This window comes from Colossoma macropomum, unplaced genomic scaffold, assembly GCF_904425465.1.
Source record: "Colossoma macropomum unplaced genomic scaffold, Colossoma_macropomum, whole genome shotgun sequence".
NCBI classification, from domain to species: Eukaryota; Metazoa; Chordata; class Actinopteri; order Characiformes; family Serrasalmidae; genus Colossoma; species Colossoma macropomum.
This window is the reverse complement of record NW_023494800.1, coordinates 37,428,875-37,452,062: the sequence shown is the minus strand read 5'-3', so window position 1 is coordinate 37,452,062 and position 23,188 is coordinate 37,428,875. Positions and strand designations below refer to the sequence as shown.

The 23,188-nt window shown below is 39.3% G+C and overlaps 1 protein-coding gene across 1 annotated transcript; it reads right to left on the bottom strand.

The window, feature by feature from the left end:
* Positions 1-3,169: 3,169 nt before the first annotated feature.
* rad23b (RAD23 homolog B, nucleotide excision repair protein) lies at positions 3,170-21,544 on the bottom strand. Its single transcript, XM_036587929.1, has 10 exons — positions 21,363-21,544; positions 16,391-16,472; positions 15,885-15,964; positions 13,946-14,148; positions 11,071-11,123; positions 10,074-10,201; positions 8,991-9,126; positions 7,667-7,794; positions 6,265-6,420; positions 3,170-4,510 (listed from the first exon to the last, which is right to left on the bottom strand). The coding sequence occupies exons 1-10, from the start codon at positions 21,426-21,428 to the stop codon at positions 4,397-4,399; spliced, it is 1,146 nt and encodes a 381-aa protein (XP_036443822.1). The 5' UTR covers positions 21,429-21,544; the 3' UTR covers positions 3,170-4,396.
* Between the last annotated feature and the right edge of the window lie 1,644 nt (positions 21,545-23,188).

Genomic DNA, 23,188 nt, shown 5'->3' with positions numbered 1-23,188 from the left:
ATCTCAGTAATCAGATTTCTCAGTGCATTTAAACTCTTACTCTGATTTCTTTCGTTTTCCCGTCTGAGAACGTGCGAAAACAAACGGCGGTACCGGAAATAAGCGAGCAGCGTCGCCGCGAGACACAGCAAAACACTTTTGGAGCAACGCTGAAACTGACTACATACTCGACGAAATGAAAGATTTAAATATTTTTTTACTTTTAGATGATGTATGTTCATATTTTCAGGTAAAGTGGCGCAATGTTTTGAATTACAGCAGCATGAAGTTTGAAGCTGTACAGTACGTTTAAGTCACAAATTATTGCGTGTTAACTTGGCAGGTTGTAAATCAGAAATACAGTTACTGCCTGACTCACGGAGACCCAGAGTTTCCCTATTATCTGATTACCCAAGAGCATGAAAACACACTAAACTACTCAGTGACGCAATCATATAATGATACAGACGCAATTTTCTGCAGTCATCAGAATATTAAGTGTAAACGCACCAAACCAGTTAGTGACGCAATCTGATTTTCTGCAGTTATCAGATTATTAAGCGCATGTAAACACACTCACTGACACATACAAGCTCAGATATGATAATGTCTGTTACAAGCTTCAAACGTTTGTGTTTCATCATCACTAGCCACGTTTACATGCAGCCTAATAATCCGTTAATAATCCGACTAACAGCTCAATCAGAATAGAATACGTCCATGTAAACCCCTCAGTCTGAATAGACTAGTCCGATTGAGGCCTTTCAGAACACAGTGTCTATCCGACTGATCGAGGTGGGTAATCTGGTTAATAATCTGTTAAATAGAAGAATAATATCAGTGTAAACGCCTGTATCTGATTACATTCCCTATCGGAAAGTTTAAGTCCGTTCTGATCATGTTCGTCACATCATAGTGAGAGTTTATACCGTTCAACATGGTGGAGCAGAAACTGGTCTGCAGAGGAGACGAAGTTTATGCTCTGGTCTTTAAAAGACGGCGGTGGGACGGACGTCCAGCTTATGTGTCTCAGAACACGACGTCGTCCTCTCGGCCTTCTTTAATAAGGACATGTGAAGGACGTTTTCCTGAGTCTGACGGCATTTTAAAGCAGTTAAAAACACAAGCGCTGCTCACTGCTGCTCGTCTCACTCTGACTGGACTCACGTGATGCTGGTTGTCATGGTAACGTCTACACTAAGTGGTTCTCTGCGCATGTACGTAATGTTGGATCAGATCACTTGTAGTGAGCATGTAAACAGAGATGTTCCATCAGATTGTTGAGTAGAGTGAGAATAAAAACACCTCAGTCTGAATCTGTAATCAGAATGTGTTCAATCAGACTGGAGAAAATCTTTGCATGTAAACACAGACAGTGTTGTACTCCTGTTATTTTTGTCTTCATTTTGACATTTATGGTCTAAATTGAAGGCCTACAGGGATCTAGTAGTCACACTTCAGTACTGGAATTTTAAAAACAGATTTGTAGACAAAGTTTTCAAAATCTGGACAATTCCTGACCTGAGGTCAAAGCCAGAACATTCATGAAAGAGGCCAGTAAAGTCCACACACAGTTCTGAAGCAGAGCTTGTAGACAAACAATTATTCCCAAAATCTGTTCAGACTTCTCAAAAAACAAAACAAAAAAAACTTTACGAAGTCTGCATGGCTAGCTGGTTAGCAGCGCCACCACCGGTTCAAATTAAAAAGCTGCTCCTCACTTTAAAACGTTACTGCAATGGGATGCGGTCACTGAACCAGCTCAGCGTCGAACAGGATATCATTGGTAAATATAATTTTCCCCTTCCTGCTCGTGCACGATGACGTGGGGTCGCCACCCTTCCAAATTTCACCTGGACAGTCCGGTTTTCAGGCTGTGTCCAGTTTAACGGCGATTCATTTTTTGCATGTGTTGAATTGTGGGAAAACAGCATTGGTCAGTTCATCAGTCCTCACACACCGTCCAGTAAACGGTTCCTCTATTGTTATGTCAAGTTTGTATACAATAGAAGAACCCTTTTCAAAAAGGTTCTACAAAGAACCATCTACAGCATATTCTCCATCAATCTGAAGAACCATGTCATCATGCAAAAAAAAAAAAACTGAGTATTCATGGTTCTACACATTTTCTTTACTAAAGAGCCCTTGAAGAACCATCTTTAAGAGTGTACTTATCACAGGTATGAGTGGCAATAAGATTTATTAATAAACTTATATGCAGTTGTTTGTAGTTGTTTCAAAGAACAAACCACCAACACAAAGCACAGCTGGAACCAGGTAGGTTTAACAGGGTTTTGACTTTAAAAGTGCGTCGGGGGCCACAGAGACGAGCAGATAACCTTGCCAAAAATCAGATGTTCTAGAGATGGAGGAAAAGTCATCAGATGAGAACAAGAATACATAGGTCAATGACAAGATTTTCAAAACAACCCTTTTTAAGCATCTTATTAAAAAGGACATGATGTGCATTTTTATATCTGCATATATATTCACATTTATATCTGTGTGTATTTTCTATCTTAAACATAGTGAGTGTTATCAAACCTTTAAATTGCCTATTTCAGTTATTAAGCTGTGCTGGTCTGGTTGCTCCCTCTGACTGACTGGCTGCGCCGCCTGACTTTTCAGACTAATTTCTAATTAAACAGGCATCTACTTAGACACCTGTAGAAACCTTTGACCTTCAACTTCAGTTTATACTCACATTTTATTAAATAAATAAACATTATTATTCCACATGGTTCTCCTGAGGACAGTCTACCTGACATGGTAAACCAAACCATTCTAACCACGACAAAAATAACACTTTATTAAATCTGTGACCTCAGCATTGCACCATGAAGGTCATTGAGGGTCTTATCCATGAGGCAATACGTTGGTCCCTCTTTTTTAAAAGCATGTCAAAATAAAAGTCCTTTGTTTCTTGTTGTGCTCTGACATTTGAGGGGTAAGAACTTGTGGAGAAAAATTGTTCAGTGAGTTGAGCACTTTTAAAGTTGCCTTTGCTTTCAAAAATCATGCCAAACTATTTTCGTTAGAATTTTATATTACCTTTTTTGATTGTTTATCAGCACATACAGTTGGACGTTTGAAATGCAACATCAGACATTTTTTAGACTTTGAGGCAAAAAGAAACAAATTAATTTTAATAAGGATGCACTGAAAGTTGTTTCACATAAAAGACTTAGTGTTGAATAATTCGATATGTATTTATTAAATTATCATGAGGGAAAATAACTGACTTTGGACAAAAAAAATGCACATAATGAATCCTGAACAAACACCACTTAAAAAATAAACAAACAAAAAAAAAAAACCAGAAGTTTTGATTTTAGGTTGAAGCAGACGACACTATTCTGAATCGTCTCAAGGGGAAATAAGCAAAGCATGAGCGACTGACAAATTTCCGTCCCCCGTCCTCACCACCGAAAAAAAAAAATGAGTTGATCTTTATGTTGAAAAGTTTTATTCATTTTCTTTCTGTAAAAATGACAGTAAATTTGTAGTGATAGTAATTGTCAACACTAATTATAGCAACTATGGAAGCAATGTACATGCCTTTAACTTCTTTTATTTTGTTTTAAAGGAAGTATAATGGGACTGCATTGGTCAGCTGGAGAGCAAGGGTCCGGCGCTAACTGGGCAAAGTCCCGTTGCAGGGTCCGTGTCGCATGCACTACAAAGAAGAGCTGAATTTTCTTTCACCGTTTTAATAAAACAAAAATAGAAATGGTAACAGCACTGTCATCGATTTAAAAATCTTTTAACTGTCATTTAAAACTGCAGTTTGAAGTGTCTGGGGGTCCCTATACTGATCAATTCGGAAAATAAGAGAGAGAGAGAGAGAGAGAGAGAGAGAGAGAGAGAGAGAGAGAGAGAGAGAGAGAGAGAGGAAAATAAAGATGCCTGTGTCAGCTTTGTCCGAGTGAGAGAGAATGCAATCTCATTAACATGAACATTGATGAATATGCCATTTAAACAAAACCCTCCCAATCATACTTGATGTTTGAAAAAATCTGGTGAAGACATTAACTTGGCAATCGATCCTTTAAACCAGCGTTCATTTCCTTACAATGGAAAAAAATCATATTTAATGATGAAGTAATAAAAAAAGCAGAAACAGAAGAAACAGGTAGCACTGCGTCATTATCAGAAGAAGCAAGTTGGCTTTTACTCGATTCTCCAACTAGAAAGGAGCAAACCAACGAGCTCGCCTTCCACCAAACACGATGGAGTCATCCAGTGTGTCAAAAGCAGATGCAACTGTCAGGAAATAAAAAAAAAAATATCAAAGAAAACGACTGCCTGTGTATGAATGTATATAATTTTTATCTTTTTTTCCCAATATGATCAATTGACAGAAAAAAAACGGGGGGCGATTTAGGTAGGGGATAAATCAAAACGACTATGTCTCCCTTTAGTCATCGTCGAAGTTCTGTTGTAAAAGGAAGTTCGCCGCCAAGTTCTCGTTCTTCTCGCAGGCGAAGTAGGCCTGTATAACAAGTCCTTCTGGGAATCCTAGGGCCTTTAGCTGGAGAGAAAACAGAAGGAAGAGACATGAAGAAGGTTAGGTTCCTCTACAAACCAGCGCCGGCCTCCTGTCCGACGCCAAGCGCCCTCTCTAATCCTCTGCCAGCGCACATCCTCCCTCAGCGAGAGACAGATAATTAATAATTCATCCTCCGGTGTCGAGGAAGATTTGTACGCTTTGTCGACGTCCTAATCAAGTCTGGAGCGGCTCGCAAAGTTTCAGCTGAACCTCTCAGACTGACTCCTGCTCCTTTTACTCAGTGTGTGCTTATAAACCCTAAGGATGCATTTGTACAGGGTACAAGCAGGTTCTTAAATACTGATTCCAATACCATAATTAGCGTTAAGCAGTTCTTAGGGTAACTGAGTGGCCAACTGACTTACTTCTTTACAGTGGTGGTGATAGGAACCAGGCGTCACAATCACAACGCAAATACAGCCGTTTTATTTACTATCCAGAACCACCAGTGAACCTACACGAGTCTTCTGAGTTTATATGAATGTTGATGATGGAAAATAGTGGAAAATCTGAAATAATAAGTTTTCTTTGGGGACTATTTTACTGTGGTATGTCCTGCATGTATCCCTCCACCATAAATGGAGTTTAAGTTCTCTAAACTATCATAAAACAGTGTCTCAGTCATCAGGCAGTGAATTCATAACCATTTCATGTAGGAACTTTCTGTGAGGGAGCGTTTCACCACCAAACCACTCTGAACGACTATATTTAAAGATCTATATTTACATCTTAACCGCTTAATTAAGCAGAAATTTTGAAAAATCAGTGGAGTTCTCCTTTAACAGTTAAATCATTAAATCTATCTGATGTTGATGAAAGTCGTTAGCTCGCTCTGCTACATCAGTGATCTCTGATCGAGCAGCGCTGCAGTGGAGAAGAGCGGGTTTTGTTGTCCGTCAGAAAAGCTCTTCTGTACAGCTGTAAGTAAAGTAGGTTTCATAGTTTTGATCCTCATCTGTCTCTTTCGGCAGCAGCACAGCAATGATAGTTAAGTTAAATATAAACAAACATACATGTATTGTTTTTGTAGGCCTATACAGAAATTAAAAATACATACACATTTATTTAGTATTTATATAATCAACAATAAAAAACAAATACCGCAAAAATAGTTAGTTTAAAAAAAAAGCGTGTGTTGTGAGCCAAGTCCGAGAACAGTGTTTGGTTCTAGATTTCTCCTTGATGCTTCCAGCCATTGTGTGAATTTATTAAATTTCATAACCAGCAGTACACACACACACACACACACACACACACACACACACACACACACACACCACCTCACAACAACTGAACTCTGTATCACTGCGCCCCGGCACAAAAAAAACTCTTGTGCTGTTAATGGAATAATCTTCGACTCTCATGCTGTTTTTAAGAATTCTTAAAAAGTTCTATGAAGAATATTTTTTCTTAAGAAGATTTTCTTTCCTAAGACACTTTCGTGAATGTGGCCCCTTGTCCTGGAGACCTACCACCCTGCAGAGTTTAGCTCCAAACCTCAGCTAACCCACCTGATCCAGGTAACGAAGGCCAGAATATTCCAACCAGGTGTGTTTGATCTGAAGGGCGGTAGATCTTCAGGACCAGGACTGGGCACCTCTACATTACCCCTTTTCAGAGCAGACACCTTCACAGGCCTCTTTGTAGCAGTATTAATCAGGCGAACGGTGAACAGCTACATGGAGCAACATTAAAATAGAGTCAAACAGCTGCTCCCTAAACGGCACGACTCTCACCCTCTCAATGGCTTCCTTTTCCTGGGGTGTGACCTGGATGTAGTTCATGTGCCCGCCTCCAGCCTCAGCCACGCCCCCACCGCCTCCGCCTTGCCCCGCTTCCAGTGCAGGCTCGTTAAGCATCTGGATGAACTGCTCCTGGTGGCTGCTGATTTGCTGTGGAGAGAACAAAGAAAGTGTGGTGAGTAGGGCTGGACAATATGATTTTATTGTGATGAACTGAACCACAGAACAATACAGCATGTAGTCTTCTGGACATGGTGGGTGTATCGTCAGTACCTGTAGACACTGACCAACTGCATGATTCATTATAAAGAGATCAAAATTAGCCCATTTAACTGGATTTAGTGCCAAATACTGAATAAAAGTCACTTTGTTCACTTTTTTTTTTTTTAAATGTAGGATCTTCTTTCTCTGTTCCAGCTGATCAGGTGACTTAAAAAATAAATATTGTGAGATATCATTTATCATACAAATTTCTTGAAGCATCACAATATTATATTTTTGCCATATCGCCCAGCTCTAGTGGTGAGATTTAATTGGCACAAGAGGTGCCAGCTGTCACGCTCCCAAAATGAAAATTCTTGATTTATTTTGTGTTTAAATGAAACACTGATATGTTCAAGAGAGTAAAAAAGGGAAAAAAACATATATACACTTTATCATTGCAGTATAATCTTACTTCAAGTCGTAAGGTTTTGCTATGATTTATTGGCACCGTCTGAAAGACTCTGAAAGTGTCTCATTACTCTCTCACTGATCTGTGAAGTTTTACATTTCAAGTCCGTAGGCATATTTACTCTAAAACACTATGTAAAAACAATGCAACTTCTCCAATTATTTTTTTTTACACTGTATGAGGGAGTGACCAAAATTCTGACCAACAAAATGTTCTTTTGAAAAAGGATTTAAAAAAAATAATAAATAAATAGAAATTAAAGGCCTACAATGAGGTGGCAACATCTAACAAAGATCCAACACATTTATAAAATGTATTTTAATGGTAAGGCTGTTTATTTCATAACCCTCAACAGCAAAAATGTCAACCACTTGTAACAGTTTCTAAGAGGAACATTAAATAAGAGATTTATATTCTCTGTTTGTTGAGCATCAGGAGGGGCTTTAACACCTGAGAACTTGTCCATTACAGGTTTAATACCACTAAAGGAAAGTTCCTACAAGCACACGGACACACCTCCTTTTTTCTACGCACAATGTCCATTTTATCAGCTCCACTTACTATATAGGTGCACTCTGTAGTTCTACAGTTACAGACTGTAGTCCATCTGTTTCTCTGATACTTTGTTGGCCCCCTTTTACCCTGTTCTTCAGTGGTCAGGACCCCCATGGACCCTCACAGAGCAGGTACTATTTGGGTAGTGGATCATTTGGATTTGTGTACCTGCAGTAGCTGGGGGTTCTCTCGGCCGATCTGCTGCAGCAGGGCTGGGAGCAGTGAGGGGTTCTGCTGAATGATCTGCCTCATCTGCAGGAACTGCGGCTGATTTCTCAGAAACTCCAGAGGGTTAGCTGTAAACACACACACACACACACACACACACACACACACACACACACACACACACACACACACACACACACCCACCAGAGAGAGCGCGTCACACATCGGGAGAAAAAGCCCCTCACAGCAAAACATTACTACAGTGTTTTAAACAGAACATTAGACATGAGCGCTGGACTGTACTGATAACGATTCTGAACCACAGCCGTGTCCATATACTGCTGATAAACTCAAGGAACCTATAGCTGAAAAGGTAGCATTAATAAAGTAAATTAACCCACCAATTAATAAAGTTAATAAGAGAGCTTTAATAAAAATTATTAACCCATCCTTTAATAATTTAATAAGCAAGTATTTATAAAAGCAATAAGCTCACACTTTATTAAGGTTAATGATCCCATGGCATGAATAAAATCAACACATTAGCATTAATAACAGTAAAGAACCCATACATTAAATTTAATAAGTTAGTATGGGTTAGTTATTTATTAATACTTAAATTTTTAAAGTAACAAACTCATACTTTAATAAGTTAGCATTAGTACTGAATCCATCATTTAATAATTCAATAAATTAGTGCTATTAAAAGTAATGAACTCAGACTTTAAAGAATTTAACATGCTAGCATTAATAAAGAGGTAATGAGTTTACTATTTAAGAGCTTTGTCAGTTTTGTAGCCACTTCTATTAGTTTTTATAAAATCTCACACACTGGAATGTTCTGAACTCTGGAGATGTGCAGGTTATACGGATCCACCGATGTAGCTAATCTCTTCGTAGTGTTTTTTTGGAATGCATCTAAAGCGTCTACATGTCTTTAAATCTTTCTGATGGTCATTCTGGTCTGTGTTGTTGGTGTTTATCCTCCTGCAGGGCTGTATCTGCAGTAACGGTGATGAGACGAGCTCCATCAGAGCACAGTCAGAGTTACAGCTCACCCACCAACAAGGAGACGAGGACTTCTTAATGGCGCTATAAATACTGTGCAACACCAATACCTACATATTTGTTAGAAATGCTGCCAGTAAGAACATGTTCTACGTTATAAGCGGTGTTATTTTTTTGCAGTTATCATAAACAGCTCACTGTCTAGAAAGAGCCACAGTAAAAGCCTGGAAACGTGTCGGACCTGAGAGAGATAACAGTCTACTGTGCAGAGCAGCTGTCTGTGAAATACAGAGCTGTGTGTGTGAGAGACCCTCACCACCTGATCCAGCGCTGGGCTGTGTCGGAGCTGTGCTGGAGGGAGAGGAGAGGCCAGTGGTGGCAGCAGTAGTGCCCCCTGCTGGAGCCACTGGATCAGCACCACCTGCATTGCCCTCACCCTCTACAGGGATGCCCTAAAACACACACATACACACCCCAACACTGACTACACAGAACACAGGAACACTGTAACAACATCACAAGAACTAGAAACCTATACACATATAAACTAATAAAATAAACATCCCTTTCCATAAATTACCAGTAGTGGGCGGCACGGGTAAAACTGTTTTTGATTCCTGATGGTTTCGGTATGTATCACTGCATACTGTATTTATGTTTTGTTTGTTTGTTTTTTTAAAATCAAACCATTTTGGACGCTTAAGCAACCTTTTTTAGTAGATTAATGATGCCATATTATTCTGGATGTTCCTTCACTTTTAATAAGAACCATATTTAGTAACAGCTGAAGTAAATCTAAAATATTTTCATTGGGTGAAACAGTAAAAACAGAAATGATCAATATATATTATACAGTCAGGTGTCAGTGTGTCTCTCTAACCCTACCGAGATGAAGGTGAGTGAGTGTAAAGCCCACAGCGGCTCCTCTAAACGCTGCTGAATGTAGTTTATAGCCTGAAAGTCGTTAGTCTCATCTGTGCGTCTCTCACACTCGAGCTTTAATCTCCGAGAGTCAGACGCTGCTGGAGTTTAGTAAATATTACAGCCGTTCACTCAGTTTTAACTGAGGAGCTGCAGAGCCTCTTAGCTTGTAGGCCGAGACCGCAGCTAAAGCAGCTGGCCGAGCGAGGAGCGCCGTAGGCAGAGCACACGGAGAGACGGCTAGTCTAAATGCTAGGCTAACGGCTAAACCCAAGAGACTGGCCTGTCTGAACGGTGTGTTTTCTGCATTTATCTGAATGCCGGTATAACAGCATTCACTAAACTAACACCATAAATAGTATTTCAACCAGTATACTGCCCACTACTAGTACACAGTAGTACGCTTAATTTGACTCCGGAAGTCTTTCCCAAGATCTCCATTTCTCCCTTTTCCACTCCACATTTCTGTGACGCTCACCGTCAGCAGGTACTCGACGGCGCGGTCCGGGTTGTTGAAACTCGCCCTGAGCGCTGCCACCACCTGCTCTCTCTCATAACCCATCAGCATGATCTCCGTCACCATGTTCTCATACGACTGACCCGTCACTGCAGAGAGAAATAAACAGCATAAAGTCAGGTGTCAATACTGCTTTCCAACCCTAATGAGATAAAGGCGAATGAGCGTAATGTCCATTCCACCTTAAATGGTGTAGCTGCTGGAACAGGAAAATTCAAAATAGCAGCTGGCGAACAGGAAGACAACTTCAGCCTCACAAAAACGGTACTGAACAAAGTTTAGTACTATTACAGTCTTAAGAAGATGGTTCTTCAAGGGTTCTTTAGTGAAGACAGTGGTTCAATATAGAACTATGAACACAAACAGCCATTTGCATGATTAAATAGTTCCCTGCACGGAACAATTTATATATATATATATATATATATATATACACCTATATATAAAAATTCTGCCTTATACAGTGATGGGCGACCGTACATTCTTCTCTGCGTTCAGCAGTCCATGGTTGCTTTGCAACGACCTCACATGCTAAAGGAACTACATTTCTTGGCGGAATATTTATGTCGATTGTTATTTATAGTAAATTATTTTGTTTCATTATGTTTTATATTGGCTGGCGTTTTATAAAAGCAATAAGCCACTTGAGGTCGCGTGTGACTGTGATTTTATCACAAGGAAGGGGTTTTTACTCCACTTTGCGTCATGCCAACACCCTTCAACTGTGATAAAATTGCAGTAACGCATGGCCTCTCATGGCTTATTGCTTTGCTTTCACATAGAACCCCTGTCTTTACTAATGAACCCTTGAAGAGTCATTTTTTAAAGTGTACTAATATGAGAACGCACAGTTAATTCGAGGGTATAAAGGCAGAACAATCACATTTCTTAGTCTCTGTAAAGACTTTTAAATATAATAAACAGCATTATTAACTCTGATATAAACACTGCAGCTCACCCAGAGCAGAAGTCGCTTCGTCGAAAATGTTCACATTCGTCAGTCCACCAGAACTGCAGAATTAGGGGGGAGAGAGAGAGCATGTTAAAAGTAAGACAGGCAGGTTATCTGTGTTCTGAAGCAGAAGCACTGGAGAAAGTTCCCGACAGGTTCTTGATACAGATTAAAAACTCTACATAAGCACTCAGGATTCACAGCACCTTCAGGAAGAATAAACCAAACAGTGTGTAAAAATAGCGCAAATCCCAATAGAAGTGCACTCATTAGTGTAGTAGGTGAAGTACAGAAGTGTGTGGTTTGGGACGCGGCGTTGGATCAGCCAGTGAGACGCGATCAACAGCTGCTCTGCTGAGCTGCTCGTTAGCTGCTCATTAAACACCTCCAAGAGGAAGTTTGAGGGGTTTCCTGATTAAAGAACAACCAACAGGCTGCTCTCCTTATATAGCATTATTTGGTGTTGCACCCCCCAGATACCCAACTAAATAATTATAAATGCAACAGATTGGCCTTTTGCACTTTGCTGGCCAGTGCGATTAATACTGCTTAGGTGTGGGGACCCTCTTCCCCCTAATTATTCTCAGTGGATCAAAAGAGGTTATGCAGTGTGTTTAAAAAAAAAAAAAAAAATTCTCTCTTCAAGGATCTGTACAAAATTTAATAGGATTTGGCATCCCTTTCTGACATATGTGCAAAAAATGGAAGCTGAGAATGTAACCCTATAGTATGGATTTATTTAAAGTTACAATGGACCTCAGTTTTTTACATAATCTCAGGATTTATACAGCTTTGTTTCAATGATGTAGGTCAATAATAGAATTTATGGCCTTGGATGATCAACCGTTCTATCTCCATATTTTGTGATACAAGCTGTCTGTTCTACTCATTAGGCTGAATAGGATATTCTAGCATTCTGTAGAGTTTGTCCAAACTCACAACAGCAGCTATGAAAGTACACATTAACAGGCATCCTATTCCAACAAGCAAACTCAGAGCTGGGGGGCGTTCATGGCCTGATTAACCATAATTCTGCCCCAGGGCTGAGTGATCTGCATCGCACGGTCTGAGATGTGCAGTTTTCATTCGGCGGGTTCCACTATTACAGTAATCTGTTCATTTAAATAAAACAACTATTATCATAAACTCTTTCTAAATGTATGATTTACTTAACTGGTTAAGATGTAATCAGAGCGGTTCAGAGTGGTTTGGTGTGAAACTCTCTGTTCTAGATAAACTTACCGAGTCAGAACTGTTCACAGTGGTGGTGATAGGAACCAGACGTCCACCTCTAAAAGCTCCCTCACAGAAAGTTCCTACATGAAATGGTTATGAATTCACTGCCTGATGACTGAGACACTGTTTTAGTTTTGAGAAGATTTTGGCCCAAATTATATTTCTTATATGCATTCATGGTGGAGAGGTACACAAAGGGCACTATGGGGCAAAATAGTCCCCAAAAATGTGGGGTTTTTTTCAGATTTACCACTAATATACTACCTTCAGCTTTCCACAAAAAACATGTGTAGGTTCACTGGTGGTTTTGGATAGTAAATGAAATGTCTACATTTGTGTTGTAGACATCGTGAGCCCTGGTTTCTATCACCACCACTGCTGTTTTGAGAATTATTTGATTTTGACCTGTTTTTATTTTAACCAGTGTAACTTTTCTAGCTTTTACTGTACCAGTTCAGCAGCCCAGGAGACTCACAGACCAATCGCATACGTTGTAAATATTACCCTGTATTCACACTGGCAGCAACTTTTTGCCTCTTGTTTGTCGCTCAACCCCTCTGGGCCATGGCTTCACTGACGCCAAGCACAAATCAGAAGCGTTCCCACTACAAATGAAAATCCTGGTGAGAAATCGCTTGTGTGCTTATCTTTATTTAACCCCTGTCGGTGCAGTCAGTGTGAGGAAAACAGTATGTGATCTTTGTGATTACTGTCTATTTGTGGCGAAAGCACTGCTGCCATTATTCCATCTCTAGTAGGAACAATTATCTAGGCTGCTTAATGCTCAATTCCTATTGGTAGTCGTCACGTTGCTTCGCTCCTTATTTGCATAAAACCTCTTTGCGTCGCTGACTCCGCCCACTTTGCACTGCCAATGAACTTTTGCTTTTGAATATGAATGACCTCCTGCCGCCTCGTCGTGCCACGGCCAGTACTCAGCCAATCAGATCTGTTTATTACGACAAGCAATGCAACTTGAGTCAGTGACACACAGACACACAGGGCAGAGACGAGAAACAGCAGTCGAAGGAAAGTTCACTCACATGGTGCTCTAAAACAGGGCTTTTAATCCAGAATGGACACTCTTACATGTTTATTCTTCCCACGGGCAGCTCAGTATCTCTCATATGTTCGGGACGGGGGCGATTATTAAAGGCATTAATGTCCAGCGCTACTACGAGACAAAACACAGATCTTAGAGTGTTTGTTATTTATAACTCATCGAGTTTGGTGTGAAAACTGATGAATATTGTTGGAATATTATTGAATTTTACTTTATTTGATTCTGGCATGTTGATATTACTACTAGGCTACTTAAATATACAGTATATGGCACTGAATCATAATGCAGGATAGACATTATGATGTTCCAGACCTCTGCTTGAGGAAATTTTCTCTAACTGGACGTTACTGAATTTTAAACACCCCTGATGTAGGCAATACCCTTTATTAAACCAATTTTAAGCAGGACAGTGATGTTTAAAGCAGGCCCAACGAGCTTATTCTCCAGAACTGCCTCAATCCCCTGACTAGGAGTCCAAGCACAGGTCTCTGAAGCTGCTTTGTGACAGGACCTCCTGTGGAGCATTTTACACATACTAAACTACCCAGAGCTCCCTCTGCTGGTAAGGCAAGTGAGGTGTACCTGGCAGGTGTGGAGGAGGGCGCTGCACTCGAAGGCGGTTTCTCTTCAGCCGGTTTGTCCTCTTTCGGGGCAATCTCCGCGGGTTTGTCGCTGGCTGCTGCTGAGGCGGTTGAGGGGGTTGTGGGAGCTGTAGTGCTGGAGGAGGTGCTGCTGGTCGTCGTGGCGGCGGCAGAAGGCTGAGCGGCGGCAGGGGCCGCTTTAGGCTGAGGAAACAGTTAACTCAGATTTAACAACACCTCCTCACTCATTTGAATTACCTTGACCAATAATTTTAAACCACAGCTTTATTGAGTGTCAATGAGAGTCTGGATACCAGAAATACATTATATGGTCAAAAGTATGTGGACACCGATCATAATTTTGAGTTCAGGTGTTTCAGCCACACCCAGTACTAACAGGTGAATAAAATCAAGCACATAGCCTTGCAATGTCGATTAGGCTGAATGAATAACCGACTCTAAATGTAGGTATTGTGATATAAACTGAGTCTGTTCTACAGTTTCTCATTAGGCTGAATGAATAACCGACTCTAAATGTAGGTATTGTGATATAAACTGAGTCTGTTCTACAGTTTCTCATTAGGCTGAATGAATAACTGACTCTAAATGTAGGTATTGTGATATAAACCGAGTCTGTTCTACAGTTTCTCATTAGGCTGAATGAATAACCGACTCTAAATGTAGGTATTGTGATATAAACTGAGTCTGTTCTACGGTTTCTCATTAGGTTGATCAGCATTCTGTAATGCTTGTCCAGTCTCTCAACACAGTACCCATGAAAGCACACATGTGGGTGGAGCACTGATTAAAACATAATAATAATAATAATAATAATAATAATAATAATAATAAAAATGTTCAATTTATAATATTTGGATCTAGTTTAAGCTATTGAGGAACTAGCATTAATCTATCCCAACTAGCTAATGTTCATGTATGTTCAAGCTCCACTAGACCCTACACACCTGAGAGTATCACAAAGCAGGGCTCCCCCTAACCTCTTTCTGCACGCCCCCATGTGGCCATTCCACCAACCGTAAGAGATCTTGGATATATTTAACGAATACAGCTAAATAGTATGTTTTCTCTGCATTCATATCAGATTAACAAGAACATTGTTGGCTCTCTGCGTGTAAAATGTGACTCAGTGTTGAGCTGCTGGCGAGCAATGAGGGATGAAAAAGGGGAAAAGGTGAGAACCTACGCTGTAAAAACATCACACCTCTTGATGACCAAGCCAAAATAATGTGTACAACACAACTGCAGCTTTCTTCATGTTAAATACAAAAAAAACACCATTTAACCTTTTTAACTTCATCATATTCTTTACTTCACAACTACCATAAGTTTCATTGGTGGTGGGTGTCATATGAGAGTCTTAGAGAGTCTTAGGGTGTCATATGAGAGTCTTCGAGAGTCTTAGGGTGTCATATGAGAGTCTTCTTTCCAGTCAAATAGATGGGTAATATAATTTTAAAACTTTATAAGAAGATAAACTGTAAATTATAAGCATATAGCATTATGTTTATGATCATTAAACACATTCTGTTAATTTGAGGGGAGCTTTTACAAAAAAAAAAAAGAAAAAAAATTTTTTTTACATTTGTTTCAATAATTTGCCTTACAATTTGGGCATGTAAATTCAGATGGAAAATCTGAAATATACCCACGAGCATAAGAGGTTAAACCACTTTTTAAGTGTTGACTTGAAAGCACAACTGTTGACATGAAAATCCAAATTGCTTTCAGATTTGTAAACCACACACATTTCCATCTAAATACATTCCATCAACGCTACTGGAAGAAAATAAAATGCACGGTTCAACTGAAAGGCCTCCTCCAAAACAGGTGGAAATTGCCTTTTCTTGTTACTGTGAAAAGGGGTTAAGAAAGGAAAGGGAAAAGGGTTTCATTCACCGTTGATAAGACTGATCTCTTACCTTTGCAACCATGACGACCACAAAGTTCTTCTCATCTATCTTATACTCCTTAAGTGCGGTGTCATCGTTAAGGATTTTGCCTGTGGGGGACAAAATAATTAAAAGACATTACATGCAATTTATCAGCCGGTACAAGTGGCTGCAGATTTCTCCCTCCTTCTCCCTGACAGGCGTAATTCCCTCCTGCCCGGCTCGGCCGTCATTTCTCCCATCGGTGAGCTGAAGGGACGACGCTCCACAACTCCCAGTGCACGGAACTGAGCTTTATCACTGCATTTCACATAATTACACACAGAAACTGGTGACAACAAATCATATGCATGTCTCGGGGCTGTTTTCTTATCAGGGCTGTACAGGGCAGCCAAACAGCGCCACATAATTAAATCAAGACGGCCCGTTTCCATCAAATCGGCCACGACAAAACCTTATCAAAATGTCAATGAAAATGGAAAAGGGAAAACAGAGAGAGAGACAGAGCGAGAGAGACAGAGAGGGGGAGGACATACCTGCATAGATCAACTTCTGTCCAGCGACAGGAAAGCTCTCCTTCCCCTTTTCATTCTCGATTTTCTCCTTTAAGGCTTTTACCTGTAAAAGCAGAGAGCGCAATCTGTTAGGATGGTAAAAATGAGTCAGAGTCCAAACGCAGTGCTCAGCAGGAAATAATAACCTTTATTCCAGCAAAGTGGACCTCTTCACCCATAAGAACTACCTCCCAGTAAGAGGCTAAAACTGGTTGTTTATCTTACAAGCACAAACCCATTTCCTAAAACGTTGTGCAAAATTCTAATAAAAGAGAAAAGCAGTGATAAGTCAATTCTGTTTGCCCTGTATTAAACTCAATGCAGCACAAAAACACAGTATTTTATGTTGTACCTTATGAACTTTGAACATTGTTTTTTGTGAATATGCACTGATTCCAAATTTAATACCTTGTCTTTGGGGACTGAAGACAAACTGATCCAGTTTTGAAAGTATAGATTATAGTATTACAATATTATAAAGTATTAATATTATTTTCTTGCCATTCATTTGTCATTCATGTCTTCAGCTGTGCACCTGTACAGGCCCTTGTTGTCGTATTTTGAGCTTAAGAAGTTTTCAGTGCACACTCTCTGATTACTCAGCCATGCTGCAGAATGTTTCTTGGTGTGTCATGTTGAAATAATCATGGACGTCCCTAAAAAAGACAGCGTCTAAAAGGCAGCATATGTTGCTCCAAAATGTGTTTAACGGAACTTTTACAGATCACCCACTAATATCCCCGGCCCCCCACACCCACCCCCACCAAGACAGATGCTGGATTTAGAACTTTACACTGGTAACAATATGGAGCGTCTTTTTCTTCTTTGACGACACAACGTCCATTATTTCCATAAACAGTCTGAAAGGCTGACTTGTCAGACCACAATACATGTTTCCACTGAGTATCAGTCCAATTCAGATGAGCTTGAACCCAGAGAAGTCAGCGGTGTTTCTGTTGTTAATATGTATCTTCCACAGAGCAGGGCACAGTCTTCACCTGCCTTTGTGGATGCAGCGACAGACGGTGTTTACTGAAACTGTGTGTCAAAGTATTCTCCAGGCCATGTGGTGATCATCACAAAAGCATGCAGTGCAGTCTGAGTGGTCAAAGGTCACAGGAATTCAGTCGCAGTTTTCGGCCTTGCACTTTATGCACAGATATTTCTCTGGATATTGAATATTTTGATATAACGCACTGTATAGGATGATGAAATACCTAAAATCCTTGCAATGGCGTGTTAAGGAACAATTTTTAACTGTTCGATATTCTACTGATGCATTTTGGCAAAGCGGTTACGGTCTAGACACAATAAATGCATCGTTTAATTAGGATGTGTTCTGAACATTTCACAGTGTTCCTTGTCTTAAATTGCCCCATATTATTTTTTGGAATGTGCTGCAGGCATCACTTTCAAAATGAAAGTATATTTAGAGACAAAAACAAAACAAAACAAAAAAAAAAACAATGAGGCTGATATAGTAAAACACTGTGCACCAGCAAATGGGAAAATAGTATTAACCAATAATATCATGTATATCAAGACTGAAATATAAGATGTAAGTTAAGTAAATGTGAGCAGTCAAGGCTGCAGTTATTTGTATTCATGAATACAAAACAGCCATAAAAGCATGAACGCGCCGGCCGTCCACACTCACCCTAAATAATCTGAATGTTTAATCCAGAAACTGTTTTAATTCACTTTGCACTTTATCAAATTTCGACAGCTAGCATTATGCTACTTTCTATTAGCCCATCAACTGGAATTTCTATGTAATATTAGCATCAAGCTATATTATATAAAAGCTATTCACATTTTTAGCATGCTCTACATTACAAGCTTTAATTGGTCATGTTTAACAGACTAGTGGTGGCAAAAATCAAATATCACAATACCTCAAGAAACTTTCACAATAAGTGATGTCACGAAATTTATTTTTCCAGACGTCCAAAAAAAATCTATTTAAAAAAAAATAATACTGTCAAAAACTGAACACTTATTTATATTTTATATTTGTCAGTAAATCCAGTTAAACAGGACTAATATTTCTCTCTTTATAGTGAAACATGCAGTTGGTGAGTGTCTACAAGCACTGATAAACACAGTATGTTCACAATATTGAATTATGATGTAATTTATCACAATAAATGGTATATATACTGTCATATTACCCAGCCCTATAACAAACATTTACTCTGTGCACTAGAGATTATGGTAGTATTGCACACAGACTGTAGTGAAGTGCTTACTGTGTACAATTATTAGCCAACATCACGTAGCACCACAGCGTTTAACCCTTTCAGACTCACAATAATATGATATTGCTCCGATTTTATTCTGAAAGCAGCCATAAATAATAAATCAGGTGTGAATAACTATGATTACTCTTTACTAGCTATTTCTGATGCCTAATACAGAAATGCTGCTGCTCATTAATGTACAATAATTAAGAAGTACTCCAAAAAAATAACACAAAGTGATTTCTTTACTAAAAGAGTTAAGTGTCGCTTTAAAACAATACATATTTAGTTACATATACACTCATACATACGTGTTTGTGTGCATTGTATTTGAGAGTATTGCTATCTGGCATTTGATGTTTTAGGGAATCACAAAAAAAAAAAAATCAATAATGTAAACAAAGCAGTTTAAGATTCAGGACAGTCAATTTTCACTTCAGGGCAGCTAATTTATTTTTATTTATTATTTTTTATACATGTTTAGGTGTTTTCAGTAGGCTGTGGAAGTGCAGGACAACATACTTGACCTTATTTTTATTTATTATTATATTATTTATTTATAAGCATATAATCATTTTTCTTTGGTTTTTTTAGTTTAATTATCTTTAAAAGTATAATGAAATCCACTGTTAAGACTTTTTTTTTTTAAGAAGTTCAATGAATTCACGATGTTTCCAACGTCAGTGAGTAACTGTGTTAAATAAAGGTGATGTGAGTTCTGACCAAAATAACTCATGATTTTTACCATAATTGAGCAGCCCTAGAGCCTTATGAGTCAGGCCCTCTCTGCCACCATGACTAAGCTTAAACAGCACTTCTAAAGATTTAGAACTAATTTATCTGCCGTTTTGATTAATCCCAGGAAATATCCAGTCAAAGCAGGAAGACTGAAGACCATAAACTTTTCGTAGCCACGTGGCTGCTTAGGAAGTCTGTATGACAAAGTCACGTGGACCCAGATCCATACGTTTACGGTCTTCATCCATTGAAAGTAAGAGTGATGACAGAAATCTGATCAATAATGCTTTCTGACAGAATTCAGGAACCAAACCCGTTATGGTTAAAGGGGAATTCCACTGATTATTTCTGCATAATTCAGTGTTTGAGAGAGATTCAGAGTGGTTTGGTGTAAAATGGTTCAGATGTCTTTACAGTGGTGGTGATAGGAACCAGGGGTCGCCATGACTACAACACAAATATAGACATTTTATTTACCATCCAGAACCACCAGTGAACCTACACGAGTCTTCTGAGTTTATATGGAATGTTGATGATGGAAAATAGTGGAAAATCTGAAATAACAAGTTAACATTATGGCAAAATAATAAGACTATTTTGCCATAATGTGCAACAATTTTCTATAAATTCATTTCCAGGCCTCTTTTTTCAGCCAAGAAGGGTAGAATATCCACCTGTTCTGGCATGAAACTTACACAATGAGTATGTTAGCTGTGAAGGCTTTCATGTCACATATACATAACACAGGTGTACCGTTGCTTCTGATTGGTCTAACTCATCTACAGTTCAAAACCCCTGTGTTATTAGGTTAAGTCTCCATTTAAAACTTGTTCCTAATGTGTTGTATAATAAAAACTGCAGCTTTAGTGATTTGGTATAAAAACAATTAATCTTTCAGCCCTATTAGTAATGATAACGTAATAACCTTCTGTGAGGGATCTTTTAGAGGTGGATCTGGTCTGGTTCCTATCACCACCACTGTGAACAAATTCTGACTCTAAGTTTCTCTAGAAGGGAGCATTTCACACCAAACCACTCTGAATGGAGTTTGTTTACATCTTAGCCACTTAATTATGCACAGTTTTTTAAAAAGTGGGTGGAATTCCCCTTTAATATCACTGAGTCACTACACTAACCCAGCAGCTGCTCCACCTTCTGCCTAAAAAGCACCAGCCAATGTGATTCATTCACACACACACCCACCCAGCATGTACATTCTCTAATGAATGTGCTGTAGCTCTGTAAAAAAATAATAATTATAAAAGAACATAAAACTCATCAGACCATGCAGACCATGCAGGCCACGCAGCTTAAGCTAACGAGCTAACCGTAACAAATTACCGCTGTATCTGAAGTTTACTCAGAACTAAACTCACCAGTGGTGTATATTAGGTGTCTATTAACCCAAAGCAGAGATATAATTCATACAACCGCGCTGACAAATGCACGTCCTGCAGGTCAGCATGCTGAACCAGAAACGAGCTCATCACACACGATTAGCTAAAAGCTAACGCTAATTAGCTTAACGCTGCTTGGTTAAAAGAACATTACGTGAACCCTGCATTTAGTGCTGTTTTCTTACAAGCCATTAAAGACTAAGTGAACAACTAACTACACTTTGCTTTGAGTCTGGGTGAAAACTTCTAAGTACCCAAAAACTCAGAATTAGCGTTAGCTGCAATGCTAACGGGAAGGTATGCTAAGCTAGCGCGTCTCAGTCCCAACTTTTTCTCCGATAACCCGTCTCGCCGTACATAATACACAAACACGATGCTAATAAACGCCCACATATGGACAATTAGCTCCTATAACGCGAGTTAAATCAGCCCAGCAGACCGCAGCTGTCAGAAACGTGAGGTAAAGCTAAGGCTAATGCTAACGCTAGCGCTAGCGAAGCCAACAACTTTTGTCGGTTTTTTTATTTTTTCTCATTCTATTTTTTTCCCCACCGAAACGCGTTTGTTCCGAGCTCTCACCGTCTCCTCTCCGTCGATGTCGATTTTGAACGTCTGCTGCTGGAGGGTTTTCAGCGTGATCTGCATTCTTTTTATTTTTATTTTATATTTTTCCCCCGATTATTTCGCAAGAGAGAGAAAGTGTTGTTATCCGCTCGGTTCTTTCCCGAACGTTTTCACTCTGGAGTCCCGCCTCTCCTGCGCCGCGATTGGCTATCGGCGTCCGGCCAGCTGCGCTGCGATTGGCCACTGACTCGTATTCACGAGCAAGCAGTCCGTTGGAATACGGGTGGGAAACAAATAAATAGCACACCGCACCTGCGCAGTCATCAGAGGTGAGAACTACAACTCCGCCGCAGTGCCCGACGGGAAATGTAGTTTTTATACGACAACACTATAGAAGCTAAAAATAGACATTCAGTCTTAGTCATGCTACCATGACTATGAAACATGTAGGTATGTAAATATCTAACTAAGTCAACAGAAGCCTGTAATTTGTTAAAGTGAGGTTTACATTTAGATTTAACCTGGTGTTCGTACTCATCATCACTATGTGGCCACGGTTAGTTAGCATAAACACTTGCTAACGTTTGGCCTTGTGGATTGTCCACTAATATTCAGACCGCAGTTGCCTCCTCAGGCAAAGGAGAACATGGTAACAGATGTACCGGCGATGGGGGGCGAGGCCTAGAGGAACAGAACCTTGTCCCAGTCAGCTAAAAGAATCTCCTGAGTACGTCACCACAGCCATGGGAGTCAGCCGAAAGGACTTGCTGCCAAATGGCTTCAGGTCCCTGTTGATCCCAGAGTATGATCTGAAACGCAGAAATGTTTTTCAAAGCAAAAAAACAGGCACAGGTTACAGGTAATTAAAGTTAATAACATCTTAATGGCTGAGAACGTTTTGTTCAGACATGCAGCTCAAATCCAGTTTTTTGGCATATCTGATTACCTGCAGTTTCAACAGCTATGTAAAGGAGGTCGATATGGCAAAATGTTATATCACAATACTGTGATGTGTCATGATAATTATTTTTCTGACATCTGATAATGTAGAACAGATAAAGAAATGCCACACTTAAAATGGTCAAAAATTATTAATCTTATTACTTGTATTCAAAATTTCACACACTGTACTGCACTAAATCCAGTTAAACAGGACTAACTATTCTCTTTTTAGTCTAAATTGTGGTTTTAAGTAATGCATGACATACTCAGAGAAGCATACTGTGACATTTTGTGACGTAATTTACCTCGATAACGATAAATATTGATATATTGCCCAGCACTAGCCACATGAAATTTGACTTTCTCCACTCTGATTCAAGCCACATTTGTATGAACTAAGATCTCTGAATATGTGACTCAATATTGTTCCGTCAGATCGGATGTTTTTTTTTATTATTATTATTTTGGTACATTGGTTCTTTGATGTTAGAATGCAGGACAAAAAAGTAATTTAATTTCAGTAAGAGCCAAGTAAAGTCATAACATTATAAGCATAGCATTCTTTAAAATAGGAAGCTTTTAATTTCATTGACTAGCATTTGTTTATCCGATTGCCACAGTTAACGTAATGATAATTTTCCTAGTACCCCAGTGGATTTTGTTAGTGCCAAGCTAGTGATACATATTATAGCTTAAACACAGGCATTTAAAGTTAGTAACAAATATTCAGGTAACATTTTTTAACTTAAATATTTAAATAGTTTAACTTAAAATCTGTCTCTGAATATTGCTGGTATAACCTACCCAGATAGCGAGCATGTATCAGTCCGCTGGATTGATAAGGTCGGCTCCCCACTGACTGTTTGCCGCTGCTGGTCCACCCTCGGACCACCCAGATT

Bases quoted from the DNA above. Each gene is read 5' to 3' on its own strand.
- rad23b (XM_036587929.1), bottom strand. From the start codon at position 21,428: ATGCAGATCACGCTGAAAACCCTCCAGCAGCAGACGTTCAAAATCGAC. The intron at 10,202-11,070 runs GTGAGCTGCAGT...TTCTCTCTGCAG, and splicing joins CGAAGCGACTTCTGCTCTGG to TGACGGGTCAGTCGTATGAG. The intron at 9,127-10,073 runs GTGAGCGTCACA...TGTGTGTTTTAG, and splicing joins CCGTCGAGTACCTGCTGACG to GGCATCCCTGTAGAGGGTGA.